Source organism: Salmo salar, chromosome ssa16 (assembly GCF_905237065.1).
Source record: "Salmo salar chromosome ssa16, Ssal_v3.1, whole genome shotgun sequence".
In the NCBI taxonomy this organism is placed as follows: domain Eukaryota; kingdom Metazoa; phylum Chordata; class Actinopteri; order Salmoniformes; family Salmonidae; genus Salmo; species Salmo salar.
The window spans coordinates 14,121,725-14,135,719 of NC_059457.1; the positions used below are offsets into that span (position 1 = coordinate 14,121,725).

General features: G+C 46.7%; 1 protein-coding gene across 5 annotated transcripts in view; it reads right to left on the minus strand.

Annotated features, from left to right (window-relative positions):
• The window catches only part of fgd4a (FYVE, RhoGEF and PH domain containing 4a), a 108,640-nt gene that overhangs the window by 82,165 nt on the left and 12,480 nt on the right, over positions 1-13,995 (minus strand). The window contains exon 1 of one of the 5 annotated variants that reach the window (XM_014147947.2): positions 11,130-11,328. The exons of 1 other annotated variant lie outside the window; for it this stretch is intronic. In XM_014147947.2, the coding sequence (XP_014003422.2) occupies positions 11,130-11,313 (184 nt within the window). In that variant the 5' untranslated portion in view covers positions 11,314-11,328. Of the gene's footprint in view, positions 1-1,770; positions 2,005-2,113; positions 2,361-10,893; positions 11,329-13,995 lie in introns of those variants that run through there. 3 more of the 5 variants (XM_014147951.2, XM_014147944.2, XM_014147950.2) reach the window with 3 other exon arrangements.

Genomic DNA, 13,995 nt, shown 5'->3' on the forward strand with positions numbered 1-13,995 from the left:
ACTTGAGGCCCAGCGTCAGCAGCAGGATCAGCACTTCAATCAGCTGTGTGAAGACGAGGCAGCAGACAGGGCAGCAGACAGGGCAGCAGACAGGGCAGCAGACAGGGCAGCCAGGGCGGCTGAGATGGCCCAGACCGCCCTCGTTTAACAACAGCTTCATAGCTGTATTTGGACAGTTTGTCCGAGCAATAAAAGGAAGTCAGACGCCAGCAGCAGACATGTCACTACACTCTTAGATAAAAAAGGTGCTATCTACAACCTAAAACGGTTCTACGGCTGTCCCCATAGGAGAACCCTTTGAAGAAACCTTTTTGGGTTCCATGTACAACCCTTAAGCTGGTCTTTCGACCAGCTGAAGCGATCCTCTCCTCGCATGATGAAAACTTACATTGTGTATTTCTCTGTCTCTTCTCAGCTGTCTCCTCTCGTTCAGTCTCCATTATTGCCCACAAACAAAAATTTAAACCATGGCACAAAACTCCTGGTTATCTCCTCCAGCGCGTCTCCCTCCTCCATACTTAAAAATGCCAGTCACCGAGGATCACAGCAATGTCTCTGTCGAATTGCGTCATCGGTCGCTGTCTTGAAATTGTCATTAGCAGTTTTTCCCGCAAATTAAACCTAGTCCTGTTTCTAGTTCCACAACAAATGGAAAACAAGCAACAACCAACAAGCCTAGTTCGTGCTGGTTCCGGCACGTTCCGGCTTGGTTCCTCTAGTGGAATTGCGCCATTAGAGTCGCCCTGCATGCCTGTTTCAACTACACAGCAGGGAGCGCAGGGACCACTAACAGTTACAGTCCAGTCTCAGCAAGAGCCCATGGCTACAGCTAACATTTTGTAGCAGGTGAAACTAATGGTTTAACTACTAGGGTATCTATCACTATCAGATTGAGCTACACAGCAGCAAGAGTTGATATGGCAAAGGAAAGCTAACAGTTGAAGATAAACACCATTGGGAATAACAACAGCCACTGTTGCAGCTCTAACAGCAAGGTGAACTAGCAGCTTCATCTACAGCAGGGTAGGCTATGGCAACGCTTACATGCAGCTGGTGTGGCTAACATCTCTGCTAGAGCACACCACGGCGACAGATAAGGGCTGTAACAGTGGCCAAGAAGGCTAACTGCAATAGTCCTCCACATGTGTGTCATGGTGTGTATGCAAATCACATGTGTGTGTTTTACAAGTGTGTGTGTGTTTTGCATGTGTACTACTGAGAGAGGCTGCAGCTCTGGGGCTCAGCCAACAAACAAAGCCTGCTTGCATCTTAATACCCCTCCTACCCCCGGCACAGCCACACACACACACACACACACACACACACACACACACACACACACACACACACACACACACACACACACACACACACACACACACACACACACACACACACACACACACACACACACACACACACACACACCCCTCACACTCCCTGCTATACTTATCATGCTATCTTAGGCACATCCTGTGGTGTAAGGTCCCTCGTTTGTGAGGTGTTCCTCCCTTTGTGTAACCAACAGTCTACTCGGAATACTGATCATCAGCTCTGTGTGTCACCAGACTAACAACAACCCCACATTTTACCTCAATATTCAGTATTCAGTATTCAGTAGCAGTAGACTGCTCCTCTCTCTGCTCTGGGACCAGTGATAAACACCCCTGTCTGTATAATACAGCTGTGAACACAGCGTTGTGCCCTCGATGGCTACAGTGTACTAGAGAGCTTAAGTCCAGTCCGTCTACCAGAGAAAAACCCACTGACCTGAGATAAGGCTTCCGTTAGTCCTGCCTCGGTCTGTGTCAGAGTCAACAGCTACCATCCACAGAGATAGGATATCCTTCTCCTTGTTACACTTAAGCCAGAATGACGAGGACAAATCGACCTCTCCCTCTCTCCGGTCCTCTCGCTTCTCACAGAGGCACACAGGCAGGGTCAGGTTCGCGCTAAACTACTGCCTTGCTGCTTTCGCCGCATCCTCCCTTCTCTCTCCGTCTACATCGCCTTTTCACCCTCCCCTCTCTCTCTCTCTCTCTCTCTCTCTCTCTCTCTCGTCCTGCTTCTCTCTTTCTCACACGCTTTCTCACTTACTATAACTTCAACGTACCTTTTCCTCCTTTCTCCTCTCTGTCTCTTCTCTGTGTGTTTCCAATCCGTAGCTTGTGAAGATAATCACATTCCAGCGGAGACAGGGCATATGGCGGGCGAACGCTACCCACACAGTAAGACCCCTTCTGTGTGTATATGTGGGTGTGTGTGTGTGTCGCGCAGACAATCAGCCCTATTGTGTGGGAGGAGGGGATGGGCCAGAGAGCAGGGAGGAAGCCAATGGCTCTCATCTGCCGTCGCTGCTGCAGCTACTGGCCGCGGCTGTCAGGTGCTGAACCTCACACAATACTCCCCCTCCGAGGAGAGAGGGAGTGGCAGTGATAGAGAGGATGAGAGAGGGGAGCCAGAGAGAGAGAGAGAGAGAGAGAGGGTAGAGGGAGGGATAGATGGATGAGGTGGGTGATGACTGAAAAAATAGATCAGTCAATGAAGGCGCAGCTCCTGAATCAGATTTTCTAGCAATCATTAAGATGTTGTTTAAAATGATGTTCCATGTGTCTCAGTCAATTGTGTGTGTTTTTATTCCATTCACACCAATTCAGTGGTCATGTGACAGTAGGCTCGGGGGTGGGTCAATAACTCCAGTGCCCCCCCCCCCTTGAATGCAGATGAGTCAGAGTGGTGTGCGTGGGGGGAGTGTGCGATGAAGAGATTGAATTCCACCTACTCCATTCCCATGGCATTAGAGCCAAATGCTCCTATGTCACAACCATACACTGAATAAGGTCACACCCGCATTTACCATCAGAGTTTAGAGAGGTCTGTTTGTGGTTGAACAGAGAGCCACTGGTTTGATATGGTGAGTAAGAGGCAGGGGGAAAGTGTTGTCATACGTGCTCTGTTGTGAACTCACACTGGCCTGAGAACATGACCTGTTGGACGGCCAAGTGTTACTCAGTTTTCACGGCACACGCGCACACACACACACACACACACACACACACACACACACACACACACACACACACACACACACACAGGAATGCTTGCACACACAATGGCCACTTAGGGGCATCATTCTGATCCTGTCTGCTCTATTTCAGCGTGGCACGCTCGACACTCCTGAACTGACCTCTCACTGGGCTTTTGTCAACTAACCTATATTCAACGCGAAATTAACAACAAATGTCACCATGTCATTGGATTTACGTTAAAAGTTTGGTGAAAAAAAGACAAAATTCCCTTTCGTTGATCACTTTTTCAAATCCTATCAGTTTTCATCATATTACATTTTTTGGTTGAAATGACGTGGAAACAACGTTGATTCAACCAGTTTTTGCCCAGTGGGCTCCTTCTTCCTCTACTCCTCTCTTTCATCTCATGCCTCTCTCTGCATCCCTTCTCCTGTCCTCTCCATCTCCCCTCCCTTCTACTTCCCCCAGTCAGACAGTGAGCCTGGGGCTGGTAGTCCTCTCTCCTCATAGTCCCTTCATTGTTAACCTCCCTCTCCAGAGGTCCATGCTTCCTGACTGACAGAGAGAGAGCCAGACAACAGAGCAGTCACTATCCAGGGGCACCCTCAGGGCCCACCCACCATGCCTCCCTCCCTTCTATCACACCTCGTTAAGACAGTGCCATTAGTGACAGGAAGGGTCCCATCAAACCTCAGAGAACAGTAACATCCCCACTGCCTCACACAAAGAAATGTGTGTGTGTGTGACGTGTGAGTCGGAATTTGTGAGCATGTGTGTGTGTGTGAGAATTGGTGTGTGTGTGTGTGAATTGGTGAGCATGTGTGTGTGTGTGTACATATGCCAGACCTGAGAGTGGACGCTGGGGAAGCCCAGCCACTCTGGTTTTACTACAGAGCCATGATTGCCTCCAGGTCACTGCTCTAAGGGTCACAGGCCTGCAGTCACAGAGACAAGAGGGACCATGTGCCTGGCTCAGTGTGTGTGTGGAGGCCATAAAACACCCCTCTATTACAGACATTAGGAGTGTGTCAAATAGAGATGGGAGTCATTAAAGAGACTGTGGTAGATTGGAGGAACCAGCCTTTTCTGCTCATGCTGCCTCACGGCTCAATGGACTCACATAGGATCTGGCAGCATTTGTATGTAAAATCACAGGATTTCCAGGTCTCTGAACCCAAGGGTGGAATGGATGAAATACTGTACTTTGTTAGCAATGCATAAAAATAACCAGTGAGCCCATTTCACTTTCTGTTCCGTTTCTGCCATTTCAGTTGAAGGTCGACTTCATTTCAGTGTGGCTGAAACATTGAGTCTGGCATTTCACCGAAGACACAGTGGACCAGCAGACTCTAGAAGTACACCTGGGATAAAAGTCAAGCATCTGGCTTCCTATTTAACTATTATGTCAACCAACCGAATGGTTCCCCTGAGTCGACGTTTTCATTGATTATTGTGAACGCGAGGCTTAGTCGCCACGGTGACATTCAACAGCACTATTGATATTTGGACAGTGAGTGATGGGTTTGCTTTAATATTCACTCTCCATAGCTGCTCTGAACTGTAATGTACGTACACACACTGTATAGTACAGGAATTAAATTAAATTAAACACACACACACGCACACACACTGTATAGTACAGGAATTAAATTAAATTAAACACACACACACGTACACACACTGTATAGTACAGGAATTAAATTAAACACACACACACGCACACACTGGCACACACACAGACGCACGCACTCATGCACACATAGGCACGCAAACACACACCCAGCATGCAAACACAGGCACGCAAACACAGGCACGCAAACACAGGCACTCACACACACACAAGCACACACACACACACACAAGCACATACAGTACACACACACTCACTGCTTGCTTGTAGATAAGATCATTCTTCCTGTTTGCAGTTGGAGCCACAGGTCCCAGAGTGGTGTGGCGGAAGAGAAATTCTGGGGCCCATAGTTTTTCCTGATCTGGTAACCTGACAAGGTATAACTCCGGACCTTACACTGTATGACGCAATTCATCTGTTGTAAAAAGGTTAAATACGGCTATGATGGGACCAGAGTTTTTCTAATCAGGTCACATGGTTTAAACACACTCCTGGAAAAACTCCTGGCCTTGGGGCAGATGAAAACCCTGTCAAACTACAGCAACATTGTACTTTTCATATGAATTCTATTTTAAAGAAGGACTAGGGGGGTTTCCTATACACAGACACAGAGAAAGCAACATGATTTGGACAATAAACCTTACAGGGCTGAGCTCTCTTCATGCTGGTTTGCATCGTGTACTCCGGCCTTATGTAACCGTAGGCCCAGTAAAAAATTAACTCTATGTCAGCTGTTGTGTTTACTGATTAATTCCAGTTAATCATTTGGGATTGATAAAGTCTAGGTAGCCTAGTCAGCCCAACTTTGAATATAAACCAAATTTGATCCCATTCACATATTCCCACAAACAAATGGCCAGTAAATACACAAGGTTACTGCTTTGTTTACCCTGGACAGAGGGACAGGGCGCATAGTAGGCTAGACTATGCACATGCTGTTGTTAGTAGCCTACAATTGATCAGACTGAAAAATCCTTGTGTTTCCATGCAATACATCATGTCAGATCGCTAATGTCAAAGGGTGGTAATGGCTTACATCAACACCATTATCCCAGAAACCCTAGACCCACTCTAATTTGCATACCGCCCAAACAGATCCACAGATGATGCAATCTCTATTGCACTCCACACTTCCCTTTCCCACCCGGACAAAAGGAACACCTATGTGAGAATGCTATTCATTGACTACAGCTCAGCGTTCAACACCGTAGTGCCCACAAAGCTCATCACTAAGCTAAGGACCCTGGGACTAAACACCTCCCTCTGCAACTGGATCCTGGACTTCCTGACGGACTGCCCCCAGGTGGTGAGGGTAGGTAGCAACACATCTGCCACACTGATCCTCATCACTGGAGCCCCCAAGGGGTGCGTGCTCAGTCCCCTCCTGTACTCCCTGTTCACCCACGCTTGCATGGCCAGGCACGACTCCAACACCATCATTAAGTTTGCAGACGACACAACAGTGATCCTGATCACCGACAATGACGAGACAGCCTATAGGGAGGAGGTCAGAGAACTGGCCGGGTCGTGCCAGAATAACAACCTATCCCTCAGCGTAACCAAAACTAAGGAGATGATTGTGGACTACAGGAAAAGGAGGACCGAGTACGCCCACATTCTCATCGACGGGGCTGTAGTGGAGCAGGTTGAGAGCTTCACGTTCCTTGGTGTCCACATCACCAACAAACTAGAATGGTCCAAGCACACCAAGACAGTCGTGAAGAGGGCACGACAAAGCCTATTCCCCCTCAGGAAACTAAAAAGATTTGGCATGGGTCCTGAGATCCTCAAAAGGTTCTACAGCTACAACATCAAGAGCGTCCTGACTGGTTGCATCACTGCCTGGTACGGCAATTGCTCGGCCTCCGACCGTAAGGCACTACAGAGGGTAGTGCGTACGGCCCAGTACATCACTGGGGCTAAGCTGCCTGCCATCCAGGACCTCTACACCAGGCGGTGTCAGAGGAAGGCCCTAAGAATTGTCAAAGACCCCAGCCACCCCAGTCATAGACTGTTCTCTCTACTACCGCATGGCAAGCGGTACCGGAGTGCCAAGTCTAGGACAAAAAGGCTTCTCAACAGTTTTTACTCCCAAGCCATAAGACTCCTGAACAGGTAATCAAATGGCTACCCGGACTATTTGCATTGTGTGCCCCCCCAACCCTCTTTTTACGCTGCTGCTACTCTCTGTTTATCATATATGCACAGTCACTTTAACCGTATCATATGTACATACTACCTCAATTGGCCCGACCAACCAGCGCTCCCGCACATTGGCTAACCGGGCTATCTGCATTGTGTCCCGCCACCCGCCAACCCCTCTCTACGCTACTGCTACTCTCTGTTCATCATATATGCATAGTCACTTTAACCATATGTACATACTACCTCAATCAGCCTGACTAACCGGTGTCTGTGTGTAGCCTCGCCACTGTATATAGCCTGTCTTTTTACTGTTGTTTTATTTCTTTACTTACCTATTGTTCACCTAACACCTTTTCTTTCACTATCGGTCAGAGCCTGTAAGTAAGCATTTCACTGTAAGGTTGTATTCGGCGCACGTGACAAATACACTTTGATTTGATTTAAGAGTTTTTGCTTCTGTCTGTCGGGAGTGATGGGTTATCACGCCTTTTAAATAAATACCGGAAGAAAGTGGAGAGTGCGCCTTGAGCAATGTGTGTTGTGCCCGGGCACGACCTGCGATTTACGTGATTTTGATTGGTCAAGACACCCAAAGAGCCTACAGCAGCACTCCGATGTGAAGGACTGAGAAATCGTGCGCGAGTTGACCAATCATGAGGCCCCTCTTTTTAACACTTTGAGTCTATGTGTTTTATTACACTAAATCAAATGTATTGCGGCGCTACCACACCTGACTGAAAAGTGCTGCAGCAAATGCCGCCTCGCCGGTCGTTTTCCGACTGCCCTCAGACTAGGCTAGATCCTCACTGTATCTCCGAAACACACACACGCAAGCATGCACACACTCAAAGCACAACACTTTACCAGCTGCCATTATGTTGTTCAAATTCAGTGAATGAAACAGGTCATTTTAATTCCTGCTCTGTGACTACAGAGGCCTTGCAGTCATCTTCCCTTATACTGCTGACATCAGGAGAACACTGCTTATAGAATAGTACAGTCAACGAGAACGTCACTGAAAAGTCTCTGTGTGGTAACTTATCATTCGTAACCAACAATCTCTGGGGCTTTGATATATGGCTGATTCAGTGAATGATCTCTCCCCCCGTCCGCCTCTGCCCCAGGCTCGTCCCAGCCCCTGGGCTCTCCTCCAGCTGTGTAGCACACTCTCATAGTCTTGTGCATAGCCACTACCCACCACATCTCTAAGAGTGGAGGATATGCGACACACACACACACACGCACGCACGCACACACCATTAATTAAACACACATCACTTACTGTACACACACCCTGGCTGCATGCAGATTCCCACTCTCGCATCTGAGCCTGGCGGTCTCTCCTGTAATCTCTCTCTCTTCCTCTGCCTCCCACTTGATGAAGGTCACAGTAGGAATATCGCAGAATACAGACATATGCGCACACACGCAGTACAGGGAAGCACACACACACGTGAGCATACACACACACACACACACACACACACACACACACACACACACACACACACACACACACACACACACACACACACACACACACACACACACACACACACACCCAGACACAGTGTGGCCTGCATGGCTGCTGGTTGCTGCCCCCATAATGGACAGAAGGGCACATCTGTCACTAGGGCATGGCATGAATGGCATCTGCCACATGTCACAGCACCAGACCACACTGATTGGCTCTTCTAATCTCACATAGTCCAGTTGGCATGACCTGCTGTGAACGACTCGCCCCAAATCTGCTCTGCAGGCAGAAGTTAGCCCCGTCAAAATTAATCCAGTCACACAGAACAGAGAAAAGCAAGCCACAAAAGAACTGCAAGATAATAATCTGCCAGACAACAGCACTCATCTGCAAAACACAATTGATCAAACAATTAAAGTATCTGAGAGCATTTGAAACCACTGTAGACGCTTTGATTGACTGGCTGAATACCTGGGGCGCGAGTTGGTTGCAGTTGTCAACAAAGCAGCATGACGGAAAAAGACATTGCGACACTGCGCTACGCTCCGTCGGCTCCGTTTGCTGTATTCTGTGTAGACCCCTTAAGAGTAAATAGATGTTCAGGTGTTGTCAAACTGACCTGAGTATTGATTGCAACGCTGTTCTATGCAGAAAACATATAACCTTACTCCTCTTTCAACTCTTTCATGAGACCACATCACAGTCAATAAATCAAACCTTGCTGCAGGGCGATGACAAACTTCCCTCTTCTCACAGTTTCACACCATCTGACGGACAACACTCCACACACACACAAACCACACAAACAGCAGTGAAACACACTAATCCCACCACAGCAGGTGTGTGCTTGAAAAAATATGTGCATTTCCATAATGTAGTGTTTGTGAGAGCATGCAACTCCTGTCAGTGTGCTCAGTAATGTGATCGAAGGATGATGTCAGTGCTCAGGAATGCTGTGGATAGAGAGAGAGAGAGCGAGAGAGACATACCAGGAACAACAGAGACACAATAACAACCACTCTCAGAGAGACTATTGCAATGCTAAACATTGACTTTTATTGGTAACGCTACAGTATCTCACTAGACTTGTTCTGCCACAGGTAGACAAGCTGAATTTTTGGATCTTTCGGCTCAAAACAACACGAGTGCACACAACAAAGCTTCAGATAGGATCTGCCTAGCAGTGGAGGCTGGTGGGAGTAGATAAAGGAGGGTGGGCTCATTTTAATGGCTGGAATGGAATAAATGGAACGGTATCAAACACATTAAACATATGGAAACCACTTTTTATTTTTTTATTTTACCTTTATTTAACCACTTTTAATTCCGTTCCATTTATTCATTTCCATCCATTATAATGAGACAGTCCTCCTATAGCATCCTCGTAACCATATATCTAGGCTGTGTTTAGTGTTTCCCGTCCTCTCTCATGTGACCCTCCCGACATTGTAACAATGAGTGTGGTGAAAGGAGCAAGTCCTGCTGCTCCCAGCCTTTTCCTTCCTGCTGGCCCACAGAAAGAACACATGCTTCACACTTTCCTCTCTTCTACTATGAACAGAGGGAGAGTTATCCCTCCTCTCCATAACACACACACACACACACACAAAATCGGGTAATGGGCCATCGGGGATTTTGCCAAAAGGACAGAGTGGTTGTTACAGGGACTTGAGAGATGGGACGGTTCCCAGGACTCAGAGAACAAAACATACTTTTTTTTCCCAGGCTGCTAACTATAAGTGCACTCACTCTCTACAACACCAGTCCTGGTCCTTGACAGCAATGCCATGTATCCCAACCATGAGGCTGAACGAACATAAAACAGAATACTGCTCAGCTCATTGGTCTTCTAGCAGTTGTCTATTGCAGTATATATATGAAGGTCATGTAATATTGGATGAAATACTTGCTAGTTACATAAATAATAATACGCAACCCTTCATTTATGAGACGAAATCACACAGAGCGAGATGTCTAGTACACCGGAGGCAGTATACATCTCCTAACCACTTTCTCCGTCTCTCAGTAACCTCTTAGGATTTGCTCCTGTTTATGGGACCCAATATGTCACTTTTAAAAAACATATGGTCATTGAGCTGTAAACCAAGCAGCTGACGTCTGGGAGCACAGCCAAAGGTAACATTCAGACAATGGAGCTCTCGCTGGTAGAGAATACAGATTAGCCGCATGTCATCTCAGTTAATGGGGGGCAGGATAGAGGGCATTGGGGCTGGAGGAGAGGGGTTGGCATGCTCCTAAGACGGCTGTGTGGGTGGCAGAGTTTGTGTGGTTCCCAGGCTTAGGAGAGACACTAGAGGGCTTGAGACTGAGGTCTAGACTGGATCGTGAAGAGGGTTGAAATTGTTACATTCAATTCACAAATTGCACACCTTCCCTTGTTCTCTCACACACTTTCACTTATTGACTTATGTCATACCTGTACTCTGTTTGATTCTATATAGTCTACGCTACAGTATGGAGCCAGTTTAAACAGATACACAGAGAAGGCTACATCCCTCTCTCACTGTGGTCATTTGCCTAACTGCAACCATTGACGGCAATCCTACAGTAACACAGTCAAATTCTCCACATCTTAACAACAGAAACAGCTTTACCTTTCCGTCTCCAAAACCAATACTTGCGACGTCGGTTCATTTTCAACATCCAAAGTCAATGCCTTATCTTTAGAGAACACTATTCAAAATCATTCAATTTCATCCTCGGAAGGTTCTAGACTAAGGTCATCGCATGACCTTGGTGGTCCCCTGTATCTTTTGGTGACTGTCACTGTGTCACAGCATGGTGTGTTCTACTCCTGTAACTACCAGGTCCCCTCCTAACGGTCACCTACCCGAGGAGACGCGGCGGCGCAGCGATTGGGACCTGCGGTAGCCGCTGGCCAGGCAGTCCATCCTGTCTCCCTGTCCGGTCTGTAGGGCTGACCACTGGGACAGTTCGGTGGGCGTACAGGCAGTCAGAGAAGGAGAGAATGAGGCATACAGAGCCAGAGAACCAGAGAGGCAGGAAAAGTACATCTGACACTGGGGCTGAGGCCACACTTCCTGCACATGAACGATGGCCTGAAATACACCTTCCTCCCTCGCTTTCCCCCTCCTCCTTCTCTCTCCACCAGCTGAACAATGGATGGGCCTAAGGAGCTCTCTGTGCTGGGGTGAGCTGGAGAGAGAGCTGGGGGGGACAGCAGTAGTAGGCCTATACAGGAAGGATGGGGTGGTTTCTGTTGCCCTTTACGTTTCTTTAGGTCCACTGTGGACAGGACTGGAGAGTCTGGCAGCACGCAGTCAGCCATGTGTGAAACGACACACTAAATTCTGGAAGCACCGGCCGTTGCACGGAAATAAAAAACAGGCATTGTGACTGAGCCAGCTAGCTAGTTACCTCTGGGAAGGCATGGGTTTGGGCTGGTCTCGGATCAGTGGGCTTTTGGAAAGTAAAGTCTGTAGTATCAGAGATTTCCCTTACCTCAACATAGTGGCTTTGACGGCTAATTGTATGAGGGGTCTGGAAGCTTTCTGGTTGAAAGAAACAACCCCATTGAGTTGGAAAACACAGTGGCCTTGAATGTTCACGTGGGTGTGAGGACTGAAACAGACAGAGCTCTTTGGGTAGGTGGGGGGAATACTGCAGGAAGTGTGTCATAGGAACCTTTCCCTTCCCTCCAGTCCAGACAAACTCATACACACGTTTCTGTACAAACACACTAAAATTAGCTCTTTCCCTCCACCTCCTCATTGTTATCCCCATAGGCCTGAGAAAGGAATGCCCCGTCTTCCCAGAATGAGGACGGCAGTGTGTGTGTGGGTGTGTGTGTGGTGGTGCACTCCCTTACAGCCGGGAAAATAACTGTACCATAACAAAAGAGTGAGTGGCCTTGACTCTTACTTTTCCCACCCCTAACCGTATTACCCACTAGGCTGGAGAAAAACACTTACAGGCAAACACGTCTGATAATGTGAGACAAAAACCCATTATATCAAATTGACCATTCACATCCTGGATAAAGGAAAACAATGCTGAGGCTGCACTGCCAACTTCACATTATCTGTAGAAAACAAGTCATTGGCCAGATAGGATGAAGTCAGATGAGTGGAAATAATGCAATGACAGAAAATGTATGCACGCACTACTTAAGTTGCTTTGGATAAGAGCGTCTGCTAAATGACTAAAATGTAAAATGTAAAGATAATGTCATGGGAAAATAAGGGAAACCATAGGAACGTTTCCTTTTCCACATCTACTCTTAGAACAAACAAATATATTCAATTGTATTATATAATTTGCTTTATTACAGTGCCACTCACCAGAAATTGGCCATGAAACACCAGTGGTTGCAGACTCCCCAAAACTGCTTTTTATCAAAGGCATTTCATCAGAGACATTTTTGTGAGCTTTCAGTGCCATCTAGTGGAGTTGTTGGGAACTGGAATTGTTAATATTCAAAGGTTGAAGCAAGGCTGTCGCTCCAGGCCTGTGTGTGTGTGTGTGTGTGTGTGTGTGTGTGTGTGTGTGTGTGTGTAGACTAAAGCCCTCTGAGGAATGTGGACAGAGAAATATTACCCCTTTCCTGTTCTGTGAGACCCGCCCCACACCCACCTCACTGTGAATATTCACAAATAGGAGGGCGTGTCTCGGCATACCAATCAAAGCTCTCCTCGACCACACACACAGTCTGAGACCCACTATAAACTAAGCAACACATACCTGTATCTTCCATAGAAATGCACTGTTACATTCCGAGAGTTAGAATAATCTCAGTGCAGGAGGTACATAAAGCCCTGAAATCCTTAGATCAGAGAAAGCCTGCAGGTCCTAATCTTCATGATCCCTGCTTTATAAATCTGTCAGCTGATTTCATAGCTGAACCACTTACATATCTGTTCAATCTAACCCAATCTAACCCTGAAATTCCAAAGATCTGGAAATCAGCATTTGTCCTACCACTTTTAAAAGGGGGAGATCCAACTCTTTTAAATAATTATAGGCCAATCTCAAAACTGTCACCCCTGGTGAAAATACTTGAAACCTTTGTGAGTGAACAGCTAAAATATTTTTTACCGTTGAAGTCGGAAGTTTACATACACTTAGGTTGAAGTCATTAAAACTCGTTTTTCAACCACTTCACAAATTTCTTGTTAACAAACTATAGTTTTGACAAGTTGGTTAGGACATCTACTTTGTGCATGACACAAGTCATTTTTCCAACAATTGTTTACAGACAGATTATTTCATTTATAATTCACTGTAACACAATTCCAGTGGGTCAGAAGTTTACATACACTAAGTTGACTGTTCCTTTAACTTTAAACAGCTTGGAAAATTCCAGAAAATGATGTCATGGCTTTAGAAGCTTCTGATAGGCTAATTGACATAATTTAAGTCAATTGGAGGTGTACCTGTGGATGTATTTCAAGGCCTACCTTCAAACTCAGTGCTTCTTTGCTTGACATCATGGGAAAATCAAAAGAAATCAGCCAATACCTCCACGTTCATCTGTACAAACAATAAAATAAATAACAAAGATCGTACTTTTTGGAGAAATGTCCTCTGGTCTGATGAAACAAAAATAGAACTGCTTGGCCATAATGACCATTGTTATGTTTGGAGGAAAAAGGGGGAAGCCTGCAAGCCGAAGAACACCATCCCAACCGTGAAGCATAGGGGTGGCAGCATCATGTTGTGGGGGTGCTTTGCTGCAG